A 22,456-nucleotide genomic window follows, 5' to 3' on the forward strand; every position below is an offset into this window, starting at 1 on the left:
GGGATTCAAATATGTGAACAACTGGTTCTCTGTGTGGATGCCGCTTCTGGAGGTCCATTCTGGGCCTGGGTAACAAAAAATTAGCTACCGCTTCTGCCGAAGTGGTGCAAACTGGCTGAATCCCACCACTGGAAATTTCCCTTTGTAGTAAGTAAATCCAGTTATTCAAGTCGATGGTCCTTTTGTAGAAAATGAAAGGAGAGTATGTGACAATGATGCATTCCACACTTTATATCCCACCTTTCTTATTTTAATAAATACAGTAGCAAATATATCTAATCCTTCTTCTTCCCCCTCAACAACAACCCTGTGAGACTGAACTGAGAGACAGTAACTGGTCCAAAGTCATTCAGCTGGCTTTCCTGCCTAAAGGTTTCTAGCCTGATGCCTTAACCACTACACCAAATTGTCTCACATGTTTGCAAATATGTCTTGGGGGTGAGGAAGGGGAAAAATGGAGTGAGAGCTGTGACCACCTCACACCAGAATGTAAACTTTGCATCCTATGCCATTTTCCAGTATAGTTTTTGCTTGTATTTTTTTCTCCACATCGAACACAATGGTAAAAGTGCCCTTCACAGTCCTGGCTGTTCTCTACAGGAAACCTAACAGGATGAAGATTAATTCACACGGCATACAATGTAGTTGGATGTTAAGACACAGCTTGAATTTAAACTTTAGGTTAAACTTCATTGCCTTTTAATTGCTGTTTTCCAGAATTTGAAAAAGTGATCCAAGGGAGAAATTACTGCCACAGCAGAAAAAAAAGACTTCTATTTTCCTTTACCATGTTGGGGGGGGGGGGCGTGTTAATGCAGAAAATTACAGCATATAACTAGACTTTCATTTTTAGTTTGCCACAGGATGCTTGAAAAGTGGTTCTAGTACAACGGAAGTATTCAGTTTCAAACACTGTGTAGTAGGCATAGGATTCTACATGCTCATTTTGGGATCAAAAATAATATACCCTTCAGTTGCATTTGACTCATAATGGTGTGGCTTACGCCGACTAAGAGTTCACATTGTCTGTGGATGATAGCTTTTGTTCAATTTATTGGCTGTAGAATGGTTGTGATGTGTGCCGTCTCAGTTCAGTCTGATAAGACCTTCAGTAATCAAACCTTCACTTTCTGAGGCAGCATTTTCTCTCCAACTAGTTTGATAAGGATTCTTATATCAGCTAAGACATTTAATCCAGAGAATTGAACATTTTAAAAAAAATCAGGAGTAGGATTACTGCTCCCTGAGGTACACTTTCTTATGAAATGTTACAGCTCTCAACTAGTTTTAGAACTTACACCTAGAATAACAGGGTTGGAAGGGACCCTGGAGGTCTTCTAGTTCAACCCCTGCTCAAGTAGGAGACCCTATACCATTCCAGACAAATGGCTGTCCAGTCTCTTCTTAAAAGCCTCCAGTGATGAAGCACCCACAACTCCTGGAAGCAAGCTGCTCCACTGATTAATTGTTCTCACTGTCAGGAAATTTCTAGGTTGGATCTCTGCTTAATAATCTTCCATCTGTTACTTCTTGTCCTGACCTCAGGTGCTTTAGAGAATAAGTATTGGAAGACTGCCATAGTCTTTGATTCACTATACTCTCTGATTCGTAGAATTGTACTCATTTATTTGCCTGTATAATCCATGGGTATAAAATTACACCTATGAGATTTCTCCCTCCAGCAAGGGTAGAAAACTTTCTGAAGCACCAGCATGATTGCAAGCACCAAAAATCCATGCTGACAGAGGGCATAAAAAGAATTCCCCTCAAGTGAAGCAGTTGAATTGCAACTGAGAACCACCGTAGCCTTCACTTTAAGGCATTTCTGCATTACCACCATTAACATGCCATTGCTTTCCCACTCTCCACACCAACATGCAGGGAACCACTGAAGTAATCATTAGCCAATTACAGTTCATCTAGCTGAGAGCACAGAAAATGCCATTTCAAAGAGGGCCTCCTAGAAAAACAAATATACTGCTTGTTGCAAAAAGGATAAATAATAGTGCTAGTTCCCAATCCGCTAACCTTGCTTGCAGTGCATCTAGGGTGCACTTGTATGGCCACTGGTGTAAATATAAGAAGTTTTGGCATAAGGAAAAAGGTCCTGGATGTGTAGCTGCCTTCTTTCATTCAGTCAGTCCCCAATGACTGCTGCAAAGTAGACTTAGCACTCTGACAGGATTTTAACTGAGGCCTTCCTTCACGGAGGCTCAGGGTCTAATCCCTGGAGCTGAAGGATGCACTGGGGGGTTGCTGCTGCAGAAAGCAAAGGAAGATTGATCAGTGTGGTTGACTTTCAACTCATTCCTTCTTCCTTCCAGAGGAGATACTTATTGCCAATGCAAAACAAGGTGAGATATACTGCTGGTTTATGTTGCTAGGAGGCCGTAGGATGAAACAGAAGTTTCTTCCAGTGAGAAAACCAGATTCTCAGAACAGCAATTAAAAGCAACTTCAACTAAACTGAGACAGTCTCAAGTCTCTAACAATTTGATAGCATGAGATCAAATAAGTTGTACACCAATCTTGAAACAGCAGGAAGTTGTGCTATGGTGGATTTCCTTATTACCATTGTACACTAATTACATGCCTCGTATGACAAATGAGAATTATGTAAATTAAACAAATATATTTCACTTGAGATATTTGTGGATATTAATCCTGGCCAGCAGTACATTTGGTTCATTTTTTAACTGATTTTTTTCGTACTGTCATTTGGAAAAAAAAAGCTTATAATCACAGTTTCACAGCTATAGCTAGTATGAGATTTTGAATTAACAATTGGTTGGAAAAACTAAAATTTTATGCTATCTTTCTGATTCAAATAATTTCATTCCAAAATCCTAAGGAACAAAAACAGTAATCCTAAAATCTAACATCTATTATTATACAGTCCAATATTTTACATGAGAAAATAAACTAATATGATGAAGTTAGGATTTAATCTGCCTAGTCTTTATGATGAAGTATAAAGAGAAACATGCCTTAATATTGGCCCAATGATGTCCTAATCACTGCATGGAGAAATTTGCAATATAATTGGTTTGATTTATTTATTTAATTACCACGTTTTTAAAATCCCACCTCATAAATATTAAGTGTGGGATTGTTTAAAAGAAACTGTGTATATAATGAGCTGCATTTGCATGAAATGTAGCAGGAAAGGAATACCTTTAAAAATTCAAAAAGCTATGCGTTCATAAAAACTTGTTTAAATAAGCGGTCCTGTATTGCAATGGAAAATAAGTTTGTTCTAGGGTCTGGCTCTACAACTCCATTACTATAATGCCTACAATTAAAACCAGATCTTGTGAATTTCACTAGAGCCAGCAGTGGAATAACAAGGAGTCTGACCTGCCAGGCTCTCTTCTAGAATCGAGAGGCAATTCACACAGGAAACTCTTAAGGACTTACAGGTGGAGCACAGAAATGTGCCAGTTAATGGCTATTTGTTTGGGAAATTAGAAGTGTTGAAGTTTCATGGCTCCTTCTGGCAAGTTCTGTACATAAGTAGGGAGTGATAACTATTGAGAAGAATGGAAGCAACTGCTAATGGCAGGATTTAACAAGCTATCAACCTGGAAGAATCAATGATTTAGGCATCTGGATTACAACATACATAGATAACACACTAAGTCCCATATGGTGACCTTCAGCCAATAAATAGTACACATATTAGTTGCAAAGCTATGGCAGATTATAAATGTAAGTCAGGCAACTAGAAGACACAAGCTCTTTAAATGAAGATAGCTAGAAAAAGATAAAGCAATGGTTTTCAAATATTCCTAATTTTTAAGACCACTCTTTTCTCTTTTAAAATAAAAGCATATCTATGACTTACATTTTAACTACTTTTCCTTCTTCAGCATTTGCAATAAAAGCAAACTCACTGTCTTGGATGGATCATATTAACTATTCAAGTTTTAAGGAAGAATTAGAAGGTTTCAGTGTTATTTTTTTTTAAAAAAATCTAAGTTTGAAGCAAGGCATGGATGTCTGCAAGAAGTAGGGCATGTGACAGAATGTATGTTGTGATATTCTGATGCAAACTCCACCTCAGTGTTGTGTACACTACAATGCATGTAGGAGAAAATGAAAGTTACACGATGTTATCATAATGCTTGTTTTGTCATTTTGTCATTATCTTAGTTAGCAATGGAGGCGTACAGAGTTATGATTTTGTTTGCCTAACTGAAGATCTGGCCCTTTCAAAATTTCATTTTATATTAAATAAAGGAAGAAGAAAAAAAGGAAACCATCAAGTGCACATTTAAGCAGAGAAATTGTTTACTGTTTCATACCTTTTCTATGGATACCTGCAGAATATGTGGGGTTCAGTTTGAGAATTTGGGGGCTAAGGGTGTTCAACAAGCTGCACCTTGAAGAAAAATAAATTGCTTATCTGAAGAAAAGTAAATATCCAGGTAAAGCCAGAAAGCTTGTTTTGAGACAAGAAGTTCAAACACTTCTCTAAATGTCATTAACATCTGAGTTTTCTAATTTGAGAATACCAGCAAGCAATATTCTAGATCAATCGTGGGCAGAACAATTAATTTTGCATTATGTGCATTCCATATTACATTGGAAAAGGGATTTGGGGTTGCAAGATTTGATGGTTTGGTTCTTTTTTTATATAACCTACTTGCTTGGGTCCTTTGTGGTCACAGCTGTAGGTGTCCTAACAATTGGCTATGTAAGATCTGTCCACATTACTCACTATGTGTGCCGTGTTTTGGCTCCTGCCTTTATCTTCAGTAAAATCATTCTGTTGCTGATAACCTTGTGGGATATCTTTTGTTCTTTGCTGAATCCCAAAAGGACATGACTTTCATACAGCATACCGAATAAATGAATAATGACCTGCTTTTTAAGAGTATCAGCTTTTATATCCATTAGCTGTCAAGCAAGTAAGCCCAAAGCCTACCTCTTGCAAGGGTTTCTTAACATACTTCTTTATATTTCTGAAGATAATCTTTATCTTGTTGCACTCCTTAAATTTTGTCCAACAGAGTCAAGTACAAATATTATTTCTAGACTGAATCTCTGGTCTTCTACCTTTATTCTCTGCTTTGAAATTATCAATGCCAAACTGCATACACTAAGGTAACTGATTCCTCCTAAAACTACATTCCATATATATTAAGATAGGAAAATGGAGGTGGTTCTTTTTTCTGTTCTTGTGCCTTTTAATGCTACACTTTCAAGGAACCAACTATTTTTCTTTAAATCAGCATGTAAGAGCCAAAAGTAAAAAATAAATGGGCAAACTCTGGGAGATTACTTACAGATTTGATTGGGAATATAACAGCCACATACACTCTTAATTAGTTTAAATTCTTGTTTAGTGTTTCTTCTTCGTGCTAGAACAAAACCTCTCAATAACAGTCTCACAATAGTCTTTACTGGGGAGCTCAAATCAGTCCTTTTACCTTCAGAATTTCCTTCATATGTGCTCCTTTTCCTGTAAGAGCCAATAGCCAAAGTTGGTACTTCAATATTATTCCTGTGAGTAGTAGTTGCACTGAGGAATAAAGTTCCAAATGCTTGACTTTCACTTTGTTTGGGCAATTCCAGAGTCACCTTTCATATATAGCTATAGTATATATATATGTGTATGTATTATTATTCATTTTACATTTTAAATTATTTTATTTTGCTGGTCACTTCCATATTGCTTCATTCAGATTCCAGAATAACGTTCAGAGTAAGGAGAAAATAAAAAGAGAATGAAAAAGAAAACTTTAAGTGCAAACTAATTTTCCAGTGATTTCCCGAGTGTGTTTTACCTGTCATTACCTTTTCTTTTTCCATTTTCCCTCCTGACCCTGCCTTAAAAATGTTAAAATGTTTAAAAATCCAGTGTTACTCTTCCTTCTAGTGCTATATAATTCTCTCAGTTTCAGCTGATAAAGAAATGGAGAGGAGAATTATTACATGTTGCATTCAGTGTGTATAAAAGATAATCAGGAGGCTCTCTTTATATAAATATTCATTGGCATTCTGCCCTCAAAAACTCAAGCTATTGTGTGTGTGTGTGTGTGTGTACACATAACAGTGTATGAATGTATGTATATGTGTATATATATATATATATATATATATATATACAGTATATATATATATATATATATATATATATATATATATATATATATATATATAAGGTAAAGGTAAAGGTTCCCCCGCACATGCGTGCTAGTCGTTTCCGACTCTAGGGGCCGGTGCTCATCTCCGTTTCAAAGCCGAAGAGCCAGCGCTTGTCCGAGGACGTCTCCGTGGTCATGTGGCCGGCATGACTAGACGCCAAAGGCGCACGGAACGCTGTTACCTTCCCACCGTAGTGGTCCCTATTTTTCTACTTGCATTTTTACGTGCTTTCGAACTGCTAGGTTGGCAGAAGCTGGGACGAGTAACAGGCGCTCACTCTGTTACGCGGCACTCGGGATTCGACCCGCCAAACTGCCGACCTTCCGATCGACAAGCTCAGCGTCCTAACCCACTGAGCCACCGCGTCCCTTATATATATATATATATATATATATATGTGTGTGTGTGTGTGTGTGTGTGTGTGTGTGTGTGTGTATGTGTGTGTGTGTGTGTGTGTGTGTGTATGTGTGTGTGTGTGTGTGTGTGTGTGTGTGTGTGTTTAACATTTGAAACTGTCTTGCCTTCTGCAGAAATGCTTCAGTGGCTCTGGCAATTCCTGCTGATAGAAACTGACCGGGGTGACTTTCTTGGCAGACCCAGAGCTGGATCACTATAAGAACACCAGCCTAACAGCAGGCAACCACTTCAGAGGCTGTTCCTAGCCTGCATGGCTGGTCTGACCTTTTCTTCCTTGGAAGAAGTGCTTGGAAAGGAAGAAAGGGCAGAATTTTTTTCCTTTTGCTTCTTCCAAAATTCCTGGAATCATTGACTTAAATGAGTCACTTCTCGTTGCAGACATCAAACGGAGGGAAGATTTAGCAAGAGAAAGTAAGAAAGAGAAGAGAAAAGGGGGGGAGAAGGAAGGGGAGGAGGAGAGTGCTGGTATGGCTTCCCCATTTCTTCCTGGGATTACACTACGGTGTTTCGGTGTCTATAGGGTGGAGGGGGAAGCATCATGCCAGGCTTCAAGGAGAACTCTGAGAGGTATTCGGGATTCTCAGCCACAGTGGGCCGGATCCTTCCATTTTGTTTGTAAAAATATTTTGTGCTGTATTCCTGCAGGTAGTCCGGATGCTGTAGGGTACTTCGTGGAGGCAGGCTGTGATTCCAATAACCTGGGTTGTCAAATGCCTTTTTGGGCTTTTCTGGCAACGGAAGCCCATTTTTCTTCAGGTACTCTGCATTTTCAAATGTGTTTGCAAAGGTGTTGAGGTACAATGGCTCATTCACATATTCATCCTCGACTTTGGACTTCCCAGTTTGGCTTTTGTGATAATCCGGGTTGTCCAGAGCTTGAAGATCACCATTCTTCCACCGAGAAACAAATGGGTTCTCCTCTACTGGATTTAAGTGATCTTGGAAAAAGGAAAGAGATGTTAAACCAAAATGAAAATAACAATTTCTACATATATCATACATACACATATATACATATATACATTTATACATACATACATATATACATACATACATACATACATACATACATACATACAATGCTTTTTTGTAAAAGAAAAAGGTGCCAGAACTCACACATGCCTACCCTACAAGGTTCCATCCAAAAAAGGTGCTGGAACTCCATTCTGAGCGTTCTATGACAAAAAAAGCCCTGTATATATACACACTAGGAAAAATGCATACAAAATGCATAACTGAGTGAAAAGACAAACAAAACTCCATACACTTGAAACACAAATTTGGAAGCACTCACAGAAATGACTAAAAGGAACTTAAGAGTAGGAACTGAGGCTAAAGATAATAGGCAAAACTATCCCATCCCTGTCAACCTGTCCATTCTTTAAGTTCCCTAATGGAGACATTTCTCTGAGCCCTTTTTTCTTTTTGAGTGAAACACTTCTCTGCTCAAGCATTGACAGCTATGGAATATTCTACTCCTTCTAACACCTAACACTTTTGGTACATGTTTTATTTCATAGTGGTTTTCTTTGCAATGTTGTGTTATTGTTATGCCTTTATCTTTTTCTGTTTATATTTAGAGTGCTACATCTTCATAACCATAAGGTGCCGTCTTGCTAACATGAGCTGATTGAGGAGGAGCATGCAAACCTGGCTTGCATTACGGAGACCTGGTTGGGCCCAGAGGGCGGGGTCCCCCTGGTTGATCTTTGCCCATCAGGCTTCCGGGTGCTGCACCAGCCTCGGGCTCAGGGTAGAGGCGGTGGAGTGGCAGTAGTTGCGAGGGAGACCTTATGTCCGCGGGAGGCCACCATAGTCCAGATAGTCGGGTGTGAGTCCCTCCTCCTGAGATGTGGCCCTAGAGCTCAGTTGGGCTTGCTGCTGCTGTACTTTTCGCCTAGTCGCATAGCAGCAGCCCTGCCTGAGCTTCTCGATATCCTTTCAGGGTTGGTGGTTGAGTTCCCCAAACTTATGGTTTTGGGTGACTTCAACCTACCATACCTGGGGGGATCATCTGAGTCTAACCACTTTGCCACCCTCATCGCGTCCGCAGTTAATCACCCGGCCACCCTGTTTAGAGTAACTCGCTCTCTCCTTAATCAGGAGGTGAGGGAGGAGCCCTTTCAGGGTCGAGCCGAGGAGTTTAGTCGATTTCTGTCGGACAAAATCACTCGGATCCGGACTGGTCTGGACTCCGACTGGGCAGAGTCTGACGATGAGGATACGGGCAGTCTTGTCGATGTTATCTGGGAGGAGTTTGATCCTGTGACTCCTGAAGAAGTGGACAGGATCATGGGGAAGCTGAGCTCCACCACGTGTTTGTTGGACCCGTGTCCCTCCTGGCTGATTTATGCGGCCCGGGATGGGACACGAGGCTGGCTCCAGGCAGTGATCACTGCCTCTTTGAGTGAGGGTAGCTTTCCCGCCACCTTGAAGGAGGCGGTGATGAGACCCCTCCTCAAGAATCCTGCCTTGGACCCAGCAATATTAAACAACTTTCGTCCGGTCTCCAACCTTCGCTTTCTGGCGAAGGTTGTTGAGAGCGTGGTGGCGCAGCAGCTCCCTTTGTTCTTGGATGAAGCTGATTATCTAGACCCGTACCAATCGGGCTTCAGGCCCGGGTACAGCACGGAGACGGCATTGGTCACGCTGGTGAATGATCTCTGGCGGGCTCGGGACAGGGGTTGCTCCTCTGTCCTAGTCCTTTTAGACCTCTCAGCGGCTTTTGATACCATCAACCATGGTATCTTGCTGCGACGTCTTGGGGTTGGGAGTGGGAGGCACAGTTTTTCAGTGGTTCTCCTCCTACCTTCTGGGACGTTCGCAGTCGGTGTTGGCAGGGGGGCAGAGGTCGACCTTGAGGCCTCTCATTTGTGGAGTCCCTCAGGGATCGGTCCTCTCGCCTCTCCTGTTCAACATCTATATGAAGCCGCTGGGTGAGATCATTCGTGGTTTTGGAGTTGGGTATCATCAGTATGCTGATGATACCCAGCTTTTTATTTCGACCCCAAACCACCCCAGTGATGCCCTCGACATGATGTCCCATTGCCTGGAGGCGGTCCGGGTCTGGATGGGGAGGAACAGGCTTTGGCTCAACCCTGACAAGACTGAGTGGCTGTTCGTGCTGGCATCCCGGGAAATCCCGATTATTCCATCTCTTGCCATGGGGGGGTGAGCTATTACCCCCAGTAGATAGGGTGCGCAACTTGGGGGTCCTTCTAGACTCACAGCTCTCTTTAGAAGAGCATATTGGAGCTGTGACTAGGGGGGCCTTTGCCCAGGTTCGCCTGGTGCGCCAGTTGCGACCCTATCTGGACCAGGATGCCTTGCGTACAGTCACTCATGCGCTCGTGACCTCTCGTCTAGACTACTGTAATGCGCTCTACATGGGGCTGCCCTTGAAGTCCAGTCGGAGGCTCCAACTGGTGCAGAATGCAGCTGTGCGAGTTGTGCTGGGAGTCTCTCGATACTCCCATGTTACACCTTTGCTCCGCGAGCTGCATTGGCTGCCGGTTGTCCTCCGGGTGAGATTCAAGGTGTTGGTAATGACTTACAAAGCCCTACATGGCATGGGTCCGGATTACCTATGGCAACACCTGCGGCCGGCGTCAACTTCCCTCCATCCAGTGCGCTCCCACAGTGAGGGCCTCCTCAGGGTGCCTCCGATCAAAGAATGTCGATTGGTGGCCCCAAGGGGGAGGGCGTTCTCTGTGGGCACGCCAGACCTGTGGAACCGCTTGCCGGTTGAGCTCCGGATGGCCCCCGACCTTCGCTCCTTCCGGCGTGATCTAAAAACGTATTTATTTGAGCAATCTGACCTGGTTTGATGGGTTAGGGTTGGGGTTTTAATATGTTTTTAATTACTGTTTTAAACTTGGGCATTATATTTAATTGTTTTTTAACTTTTGTATTCTGTTTTTATATTTATTGCCCTGTACACTGCCCTGAGTCCTTCGGGAGAAGGGCGGTATAAAAATATAATAAATAATAAATAAATTTCAACTGAGATAAACTCAGTCACATTTCATGTAAGTGAAAACAAGCTGCTCACTAGGAATAGATGAATACAGAATCAACTGAGTTCTTTGACTTCAGGAATACACACACACACACACACACACACACACACACACAGGATGTAATAATTAAAATACTTCTTAGTTTTCTTTTTCCATCAGAAATATTTGGGCAACTACTTAATTTCTTTTGCATTATCATGGAATATATCTGATGGAAAAATAAAACTAAGAAATATTTTAATTATTACATCCTTATTCTGTGATAATATTTTTTAAAATAAGTTTCACCCAACCTTACCCCTAAGGTAGCTTGAAACTTGCACCCGATGGATGCTAGATTGTAAAACTGCATGTTCATTTTCAAGTAAGCAGAGCTCCCTTACAGCTTTGCATACATGCCTCAACTATATTAGAGTCAGTGATGCCAAAAAGGTTTCTTTACATTGCCTTACTAAATTTTAGGGAAACAAAACACATTCAAAATGTTACCTAGCTTATTGTTACAAAAGGGGTTTTGAAAGATATACAAGACTGAGAGAAAATAATAACTAATGCTTAACTGGTTGCATCTTGGACATGAATATTGATCATAGAAAAGATCAAAATATCAAAAAAATTCTTGCTTTTTAAAAGTTTACTTGTATTTCAACATTTAATAATAAGCATATAGATTAAACCAAACACATAAACAGACAATATACAAGGAAGCCAAGTCATTCTTGTGGAATTCCAAAAAAATGGGATTGGGGAGAGAACTTCAAAGTATTTTAGCTCTGGTTACTTGAGCTGACTGATTTTTCAGGAAGTAGTGCATTTCATAAAAGCCCATGGGCTGCAGAATGAGTGATACGGATTTTAATTGCTTACAGTACCAAATGTTGAAGCTTGACCAAACAGGATCACCTCTTCCTAGGAAGAGGCAAAGCTTTTTACAGGGGAATGCTATCCTTTTCCATATTATATGGTTGAATACATTAAGGGCAGCAGGAAACAAATGATGTGTTTCCTCTTAGCCCAATGATCATGCTGTTCTGTTGGACATTGGGAAAAGCAAAAAAACCAAACAAAACCCTTTACTGAAAGAAACCTTTATTCTGTAGCTAAGTTTGCAATGTCATTGATAAATAAAGCTTTCTCTCAATGTCACAAATAAAATGCCAAAAGTGTGATGTCCTACAAACTCTTCCAACAAACTTTAAAAGCCCATGCAGAAAAACAAGCCTCTGCTTCTAGGAGTCTGTTATGCTAGTCGTATGAAGCACACAGATATACCTTTCATTTTTACAGATTGAATTGATTTGACTAAAACAGAAGAATAATTCAGACAACCCAGTGCTAAACAAGAACCATGTGAAGTGGTCTTTCCGCACTTCCTAAGTCTTCCCAGGTGCACTAAGAGGAGTCAGAGCATACCCATCCTATGACAGCAGGTGGGCCTGCTCTGGGGATAAGTAGCCCCACAAGGAGCCTGGCCTGATGCCCTGTAGGGCTTTAAAGGTTTATGGCTCTTTGGTTGTATGTATGTTTACCCATATGTATAAATGGACGGATTGGCTCCTGAATGCATGGGTGGCCCAAACGTCAGCCTGGGGACCTATGGCTCTTTGGATGGAAAAGGTGATAGTCCCCCTACCTTGCAATGGTCTTTCATCCAAATAAATCTTATGTAATGGTACCACTTACCAATTCAGCTTGGAGAAAGGTGTGGGAGAGATAGTGCCAGCTGATGTGGCAGCCATTCTTGCTAGGATTCATTTTATCTGTATAGAGCTCCAACCACAATACGCTCTGAGCATTGATTTTACTGACGGGGAGAGGGGAATTATTATCACTATATGAGAGATATACCTGTTTTGCACTTTTCTGGCATTGGAGTCATATACCCTTCTTCATCCAGCTCAGTTCTTGGCCCTCGCTCTTGGATAAAAACCGTTGGGTCAGCGCTATACCGCTGAGTGATACTGTCATCTTGTGAAAGACTTGCCACTTGTTTCCGTAAAGTGCCATTGCAGCAAGTGTCATCACAGATCTCCGCAGCTCCTTGCCTGATGGGAGCTTCTGGAGCTATGCCTGGTATGGCAGTTCTGTATGGCAAAACAACAACTGGTTCTGTAGATAAACTTCCATCTCGGTAGATGAATTGATTCTATAAGAAATATAAAATACCATGTGAAAAAGACCCCACAGAATCAACATTAGAGCATATAGTTTCATGCATATAAGGTTTTCAGTTATTTGTTCAATAGGTACCTTTGCCATACAGAAATTTTAGTAACTGTTTCAGTCAATATTACACAGATTTTTTTATTTTGTTGTTTGATTCTGCAAGCATTCGCTAAATTCCACATGCATAGGTTTGCATTATTGCTGGATTCAACTTAAATTCCATTGGCTTAAAGTAATTCGAGATGCTTATTTTTTTTTTCAAATGCTACATTTCAAGAACTGAAACTTGGATTTCAGATTACCATACAAAGAATCTGCTAACTCAAAGAATTGTCTCCCTTACTAGACAATTACTGTCAGGCACCTTGGATCATCATTGGGATGCTGCCATTCTGTTGGGAGGGGGGCAATCTTTATTTTGTTGGGAGGGGGGATTTGTGGGTTCTGGGACGTGTTTCTTTTACTTTGTTCTTCTACACTTTGATGCATTGCTTTGGGTGTGAAGGGGGGGAGGAATGTACCTGGGGCCTGCCTTATTTCTGCTCTGGTGAGAAGAGGATGCAACACCTGGGAACCACACTTTAACGCTCTTTCAACTTTCAGTTCCCATAATAACTTCACACCTGTGGATTGGCTGGAAATGGACTGAGCAGTTGGGCACTTGGGTGGGGTTTTGAAGAGAGGGGTTTAATGTAACATTTCACATGGGAAATATTCAGCTCTTGCCTTGCTTTTTTGCTTTCACTATCTATCAATAAAAGTTTCTTTTGAAACAATGCCAGTTTCAAGAGTTCTGCTTTCTTGGGAGAACTACCTGAGGCAGCACTTTACATTAGGCAAGTTCTGCAAAGTGGTAAACTGGAGGGACAACAGCTGTACCATGGGGACCATGCACACAATGTCCCACTATGGGAGTGAGCAGGAGGAGACTGAGTGCTGGGGAGAAATCTCCATGAAGACTTACTCCAATGAGAGCCCCTCTGAGTGAATGGAGGAAGCTGCCACCAAGATGGTCTGTTGGCATGGGGAAAAAGGAGGACTGGGAATAGAGGACACAGATGGTTACTCTCACCCATGGCAGCAGGAAGCTAGGCTGTAAGCTCAGGGTGGAACTACTCTACAATGAGGGCAAGCTAGGGGAAGAGCCAAGCCAAGCCAAGCCAACCAGCTCATGAAAGAAGCCATACATTTCATGATGGAAGCCTTCCAGAACCTGAATGTTTAAGAAACTGGTGGCTGCAGGGAAAAGAGCGAAGAACAGGCAGAGGAACCTGCACATGGAGGGACCGAGTCCCCTACCCCAGAGACATTGATGGGCACCACTGCTTCCACAGAAAGGGTGATGACTGCCCAAGCTACCCCATTTTGGGTTAACTCAACTGGGGTAAATGTCCAGAGAACCGGCAGAAGGGGGGCCCAGCAGCCAGAGCAAAAGGCACACCCACTGGGTGTTAAGTTTGATGGGGATACTCAACAGTTGGTGTTTTTTTTTACTCACATCCTCACGTACATGCAAGAATACAGGCAAGACCTTCCCAGTGGAGCAGGGTTAGGGTTGTCACCCTAGCCCTGGAAAGTGCTGTTGCCAGATGGATGGTGATACTGCACAATGTTGATACACCAGAGCTCCAGACCTTTAACTGCTTCATGACTGAGTCAGCATTTTGAAGACCCTTGGCTGATCGGAAGGTGCAAGATCACATTAAGACTACCACCACCGCCCAGTTTCTGAGTACACTGAAGAGTACCAGGACCTGGCTTGCTGCCTCAACTGGCCAGAAGACATCCTGGTAAGATGTTTTAAAGATGGGCATAATGACAATTTATACCATGCCTGCATCATTCAAGTAGCCCCTGCTTGCCTCCACAACTGGTGCATTCTAGCTGAAGAAGCGGAGATCGACCAGGCATGGAACCAGTGCCACTCAGGCAGAGTGTGGAGGCAATCCCCACCAGAAAGGAAAAGGCAGGCAACAAGAATTCTGGCAGCACCACTGCACTCAACTGCTTGCTTCAAATGTGGCAAGGAAGGCCATTGGGCTGTGGTATGCGACACAAAAAACCCCCACAAAGAAAGGAGACAGGCCATCAGGGGGAAAACCAACCAAGCCTTTCCAATACCCAAAGACATGGCTCTAAAGAGTGCTGAGGTCATAGAGTTCTGTCCCTCCCCAAAGCCAGGAGGGGGAACTCCGACCCCATCAGAGAAAGAACCAGGGATGTCCGACAGCAACTACAATGACAACCCCCTGGTAAGTGGGCTGATTGCACTGGTAACCCTGCCCATAGAACTGTTAATCCCAGGTGTGGGGGAGAAAGTAACCCTAAAAACAGACTCAGGGTACACCAGATGTTTAATAAGCTCCACCCTAGTAGGAAAACTGGGGGTCTGCCTGAGACTAAAGAACCCAATTGTGTTCTGCCAACTAGATGGGTCTGTCACAGGAGGCATCCCAGCCACCTTTGCCACTGAACCCCCTGGGCTTAACCATGGGGAACCACTCCGAGACTCTAACCTTTATAGTGGCACCCGGCATGGAATGGCCTCTTGTCCTAGGACTGGCTTGGCTGAAAAAATGGAACCCGCAGGTGGACAGGCGAGAGGGGTGCTTAAGGTTCCCAAAGGAACAGAAAACCATGCCTAATAACAGCAACAGCCCCAAAAGGGAATCTAATCAAAAAGTGGCAGCTGCCACAAAGAATGAGTGTCTGAAAGGCATACCCAAAGAATGCCACAATTTGGCTGAAGTGTTCAGCAAGATGGGCTCAGACAAACTCCCTCCTCACCAACCCACAGACTGTGCCATTGAGATTGTGCCCGGAGGCAAACTACCAATGCCTAAACTGTATTCCATCCCCCCTCCACACATACACACATACACACACAGAGAGAGAATTAGATGAACTGCACTAGTTTATAGATAAAAATTTGGCTCAGGGTTTCATCCAGCTGACCAGACCCAGGGTCACAGCCCCAGTTCTGTTCTAGGAGAACAAAGATGGTTCTCTTTATCTCTGCATTGATTGCAAGGCCTGAATACAGTATGCATGGAAAATGTGTACCCCTTGCCCCTCATGAAGGACATGCTGACCTCTCTAAGGGAAGGTGTTTTCCAATAGGACTTACAGGAGGCTTATTACTGGGTCAGAATTAAAGAAGGAGACAACTGTCCCCTGCATTGCTTTCAATTTAGAGTGCTCCCATTTGGACTACAAGGAGCCCCTGCAGTGTTTATGCAACTATATATATACAACTTTATTGATTAGCCCTTGGGCCATATCAAAGTACAAAGTTCCAGCAACAAACCGTCACCAAAACTAGATAAAAGCAATCCGAATTGGAATTTGATAAAATACAATTTAAGTTAAAATAGTAATAAAATACAAATTTAAGATATAGATAAAATATGGTAACATTATATTTCGGAGTCGCCCTTACAATCTACCCCAATCAGTCCCACATATGCAGATCTTAACTGGATCATTTTGTTTAAATACTGTGCTACGTTAAATGTTATTTTCAAGTTCTGGCCGGACATAAGGTAAGTTATTTTGATATGGGGATCCCAATGGGTCATTCGTTTGGTATATAGACCAAGATACCTGTCTCTCACCCTCTTATATGCAACTGATAAATGAAGTGCTACGTGAGCACCTGTATAAAGGAGTTTTGGTGTACCTGGATGATATATTAATCAACATCAAAATGAAAGCTGAGCATGTAAAATTGGTCAGAGCGCTCCTAAACAAACTGCATGCTGCCAAACTTTTGAAGTGTGAATTTCACAAGAAAGAGATTGACTACCTAGGCTCACGGATCTTCCATGAGTGGGTGGAAATGGACCCAGAGAAAGTACAAGCCATTTTAGATTGGGAAACCTCATGTACCAGGAGGCAAGTGCAAAGTTTCTTGGGCTTCACCAATTTCTATAGGCAGTTCATTCCCTCCTTTGCACAGATTGCACTTCCCATTATGAATCTGTTAAAAACCAAGGGGTAGGCAAGCCAAAACCTAGCCAGCTGCTAAAGTGGACTATGGAATGCCAAAAGTTGAAAAAAACTTTTTTCTGCAGAGCCAGTACTGAGGCACCCAGACCCAGAGAAACCATTTGTCATTCAAGCCAACACTAGCAATGTGGCCATAGGTGTGGTACTTCTTCAGGAAAATGGAAAGGGCCTGCACATACACTTCAAAAAAGCTGACAGAGACGGAACAAAGCTGGACAGTGTGGGAAAAGGAAGCCTATGCAGTAAGGTGGGCCTTCCTCACCTGGAGGCATTCTTTAGAAGGGAGCAAAATCCCTTTCCAAGTTTCAACTGATCATAAAAATCTAGAAGTGCTGAAAACCCCAAGGAAGCTGTCTCCTAAGCAAGCACGGTGGGCCCAACACTTCCAGCACTTCAATTTTACCCTCCACTATTTACCAGGAGGAAAAAACTTCCTGGCAGACCCTCTATTGAGGCTGCCACCATACAACATCATAAAAGCTGAAATAATCAAACCGTTGTGCCCAGTGCAGCAATTAGCAGCCTCAGTAATCATGAGGATGCAATTGAAAGGCACCCCATCACTAGACAACACTGTCACGTTGGCCTTTAAACAAGTCCTGGAAAAGGACGGTTTCTTAGTCATAAAAACCTCTTCTCCATGTGGGAGGGGCTATCATGGGTAGGAGGGAAGCTGTATATCATGGCCAGTTTTAGACTAAAGACTATATAAACATTCCATGACTCAAAAGTGGTGGGATATTTCAGTTTTGTAAAGACCATACACCTCTTAAAGAAACAATTTTGGTGGCCTTCTATAAAAAAAAGATATCGAGGGTTATGTGGCTATCTACTCTATATGTGCAGCAGCAAAATAGAGGCAGGGGAAAATGTCTGGCTTTCTGCAGCCGGTCGCAGACCCTTCAGCACCCTGGAGAGAGATTTCTATGAACTTTATCATAGGGCTGCCAGAAGGCATGGGAAACATCGTTATTTGTGTGGTGACAGACCTATTTTCAAAACAGGTCCATTTCATTCCTTGCTAAAAGATCCTGACAGTAAAGACTCTATCTGCTCCTCCACCATGTCTACTGCCTACATGAAGCCTCATGTCGCATAATTTTGGACAGGGAGGTCCAATTTACTTCAAAATTCTGGAGGACATTTTTGGATCTCCTGGGAATGGATTAGGGTCTGAGTTGTAGTCATCATCCTCAAACAAATGGTGGGACAAAACAAACGAACCCAGTTCTGGAACAGTACATAAGATGCTTTATCAATTACTGGCAGGACTATTGGACTGACCTCCCATTCACTAAAGTAGCTTATAATAACGCTGTTCACCCCTCCATTGGGTTCACACCTTTTCAAGTGACCACAGGACAAGAGTTCAACCCAATGCCTGAACTGCCAACTAATGAACCCACAATCCCTTCCCTTAAGGAATGGATGAATCAGCTGCAGAATATTTGCCCAGTTGTCAGAAAGTTGTCTAGATTAGGCTAGAGCAGCCTACAAGGCTCAGGCAGATAAAAAGAGAATGGAACCTAAACCATTCTATATTGGGGACAGAGTATACCTATATACTAGGTTCATGCAATCCCTACAACCCTTTAAAAAACTGGGCCCAAAATTGTGAGACCCTTCCCAATCAAACACATTATAAACCCAGTCACAGTGGAGTTGGAACTCCTCAAAGCTCTAAGGCAAATCCATCCTGTATTCCATTGCAGTCTCCTAAAGCCTAAAATAATCTCACCTTTATGGCCAGTAACTCCCCAGCACCACATCCCATCATAGCAGAGGTTGAACAACACTTTGAAATTAAGAAAATCCTGAACTCACACAGTCACCATGAAGTCACCAAGTATTTGGTGGCCTGTAAAGACCTCCCAGCATCCCAAAACTAATGGGTTCAAAAGAAACATGTTACAGCCTCTAGGTTACTCAAACATTTTCATGCACGTTATCCAAATAAACCTGATTAACCAATGGATTTTCTTTTTCCACTTTATTATTTTCTGTTCCTCCAGGTGGATTGCTCCTTCTTTTAAGTAGGGGGGACGGTATGTCAGGTCCCTCAAATCATTATCGGGATGCTACCATTCTGTTGGGAGGGGGGGAAATTGTGGGTTCTGGGATGTGATTCTTTTGCTTTGTTCTTCTACACTTTGATGTATCTCTTTGAGTGTGAAAGGGGGAAGGATTGTGCCTGGGGCCATCTGCCTTATCACTGCTCTGGTGAGAAGAGGATGCAATGCCTGGAAACCATGCTTTATTGCTCTTTCAACTTCCAGTTCACATAACAACTTTGCAACTGTGGATTGGCTGGAAATGGACTGAGCAGTTGGGCACTTGGGAGGGGTTTTGAAGACAGGGATTTAATGTAATGTTTCACATGGGAGATATTCAGATCTTGCCTTGCTTTTCTGCTTTCACTATCTCTCAATAAAAGTTCTTTTTGAAAAAATGCTAGTTTCAAGAGTTCTACTTTCTTGGGAGAACTAGCTGAGGCAGGACCTTATAACCACCTTATTACACAATAGAAACATGCTATAAATATTAGTCACCAAGAATCATTTTACTTCCTATTAAATTATTGGATGTTTCATATGTGAAAGCATTTTTAAACATGCACCCAAATTTTGCTTTAAATGAAACTCTGGGACAAAAACTGGGCAAGAAACATTCTACCCCTTTCTACATTTTTTAATTAATTCATTAGAATAGTTTTAACAATAACATAGTTCTCAAATAGTAGGCTGACTGAATTATGTATTACTACTTAACTATGTATAACTGGATTGGTCTAGAAGAACATGCAAAAATGGCACAGAGATAGAAGCAGTGCTGACTCTTGGCCATCAGTCTCCTGGAAAAAGAAAGCCCTTGAACAGAACAACAACAACAACAGTAGTAGTAGTACTAATAGTCATAGAAGCCCTTGGAACAATACCCAAAGGGTTGCTTAGATACATGGAAATTTTGAATTTATCACACAGCTGAATATTTTGACTTTGCAAAAAACAACAACACCCACCCTACTTAGAACTGCCTATATACTCAGATGTTAGCTTAACAGCTCTTAGGTCCTTGGTTCAGACTTGAACTGTTAACCTTTTTCCAGTCCCAGACTGTGAATCAAACTGAGGGTTAAATCTTAAATAATAGTAATAGGAGTGAAATTATGTATACCCATTGTTGAGATGATAAGTATTTCTCCTTATGAGCAGGACTAAAGGGTGACAGGTTCCAATCTCTCCCACTCCTCTCTGAAAAATGATGATTTATATCACATTATGTTGGAGCTCTGATGTCATCAGGCAAACACTGGAAGATATTTGGAACTAGACAACTACCTGGGAGAGCAGACCTCTTCCTTTCTTCTTGAAGAGGAGACCTGAACTATCCAATGGATTCCAAAATGCCTTCCTTATCACCACAAGATCACCATTATTTAAAACAAATATAATTGCCATACATTATATGTATATAATTGAACAAGTATTTCTTCATATTGTTCCAGGAATAAAATTTATCGACTTGGTGGGTATTTTTCATAAAATAAAAGGAAAGGAAAATGTTCTGGCATTGTATGACTTTCTTGAGAAATTAACAATCAGCTCTTCTTGTGAAACTCAGTAGAATCTTTTAAAGCTAACCTTTTAAAGAAATTACCATAGCTATAATTAATGTCCATTCAGTAACCTCATACTGCATTTTCTGTGGATTTGTGTGTGTATTGTTCTTTGAATCCATACAACCATATCAAAATTATTATTTCCTTTCAAGTTTAATTTTAATATTTGCCTTCAAGCTATATGAACTCTTCTGAATTTAAATGTGGCAGTTTTTGGTTGTTGTTTATTAGATTTTTGTTTTATTAGGTTTATCAGGTATCACAAAAACTAATTGTTCTTCCAGCTGTCTTATCTGGTTCCTTTTTTTCCAGAGAAGGTTTAAAATTATGAAGTGTTTAATACACAAAGCTATTTTAGTGTCATCAAACCAATCTAAAATAGAACAGGCACACCCATCCTAGCTTCAAAAATATATGAATCAAAGATAATCTCCCAAATACTTTTAGAATCAAGGATAATCTTACAATGTTTAGCACTCCCTAATTTTATTATAAGTTGTAACCGTACAATGTCCAGAGAACTCTGTTCAACAAAACAAAACAAGAATTTATTGTAAAGCAGATATTAATCTCTATAGCATCTGATTCTGCCCTAGAATTTTCTGTTAGAGTTAATGAAATTTGTGTTATTCAGCTGGACTCAGCAACATGATCAGCTCTCACCTATCCTTGGAGAATGAGAGAGAACATGGGATGGTGGAATTCATGAAGAGAGATGATAGGATACATTTAAAAAGACAAACAAATCCTAAAAGATGAAGGTTGATCATGAAATACTTACTCCTGACATAGGGGTGTAGGCAGGAGGAGGGCTGTGTCCAATTTCACTCTAATAGGAAAGAAAAATGGAATGACCAATATAGTAAGAGGTTACATGGATGAAAAAAGCCATATGAATTCTGTGAATTGGTGGAAAAACCATGAACAAATTAGAGAGATTATTTCAAACACCAGTCAAATTCACCTCTTCTTGCTCAGCACACCCCCAGAGGCAGTTTTGTGTGAGCTCAAGGTATGGAGGATTTGACTGTGGAATGATTAAGGAAACTCTGAAAAGAGGTGTGGGACTTTTTTGCACAAAAGAATGATTAGCATGCAGCAGGTCAATTGTCCTTCTAAAAATGAAGATTCAAATGGGATGATCTACTGCTACTCACCTGGTCTAAAAAGAAGAAAAAGGATATATTGCTTAACAATGAAGACAACACAGAGGTTTCACTTTCATAATATCATAATCCCACAATATTCATTCTCTATAGAATGCTGGCTAAAAGACAACATATACAAAGAGATAGCTATCTCTATGGCAGATTTTCAATGACTGAAAAATTAATGTACTCATAGTTCAATAACACAGAAAGAAAAGTCTCTATTGCTGGATGCTGCTTCTCTTTCTACATTTTCATCCCAGTAATGTTCTAATGTCCTGCATCTATTGCTAGATATCCTAGAAACAGATGCAGAATGTTTATTTCTCTAATACCCCCCTCCCAATATCTGTACCATGAACATGTATGCATCATAATGTATGCATTATATATGAAGATGAACATCATCAGTATCATGAACATGTTCTTTATGCATGCTTCTTTGTAAGGAGGGTTTGGTAAGCAGTATGATACACATAGACACAACATGGCATAAGTCCCTTTTGGCATTTCCAGTTCTCCTGGCAAGGAGTTTTGTTCTGCTGCAGACTCTATTTAGAATTGGGATTTATCTGCAAGTGGCTCAGAAGATTAAAGAGAGCTCTGCCTACACCCATTTAGTCACAATAAAATGGCTATTGGTCTACACTCATCATTTAGCGATTTTCATTTTTCTCTTGAGTATCTCTCTTTTCCTTGTAACTAACTGATTGCATGTTTTTCCTAGAGTGCTACTAATAAATGTGACCATAGTATTTCTGGATGCTTAAATATGGATTTACTTATATCATATACAAAAGAAAAGGTAGCATTTTAAAGACAAATGGTGCATGAATAAGAAATATGTCAGTAAAATGTGAAACTGTGTGTCAAATCTACCTTTTCATAACTCTTAATTATGTCAGAGTGGAGTAGAGGTCAATAGATGG

The 22,456-nt window shown here is 41.2% G+C and overlaps 1 protein-coding gene across 2 annotated transcripts in view; it reads right to left on the bottom strand.

Moving 5' to 3' along the window:
- Nucleotides 1-7,059: 7,059 nt before the first annotated feature.
- Nucleotides 7,060-22,456, bottom strand: part of ERBB4 (erb-b2 receptor tyrosine kinase 4) — a gene marked incomplete at both ends in the record, with an annotated part of 1,087,596 nt that continues 1,072,199 nt past the window's right edge. Inside the window, 3 exons of one of the 2 annotated variants that reach the window (XM_081313989.1) lie at nt 7,060-7,505; nt 12,435-12,732; nt 21,161-21,208. In XM_081313989.1, coding sequence (XP_081170115.1) covers nt 7,060-7,505; nt 12,435-12,732; nt 21,161-21,208 — 792 coding nt within the window. The remainder of the gene's footprint in view (nt 7,506-12,434; nt 12,733-21,160; nt 21,209-22,456) is intronic. The other variant, XM_081313990.1, reaches the window with a different exon arrangement.

The sequence above is a fragment of the Vipera berus genome, assembly GCF_964194415.1.
Source record: "Vipera berus genome assembly, chromosome: 1".
In the NCBI taxonomy this organism is placed as follows: domain Eukaryota; kingdom Metazoa; phylum Chordata; class Lepidosauria; order Squamata; family Viperidae; genus Vipera; species Vipera berus.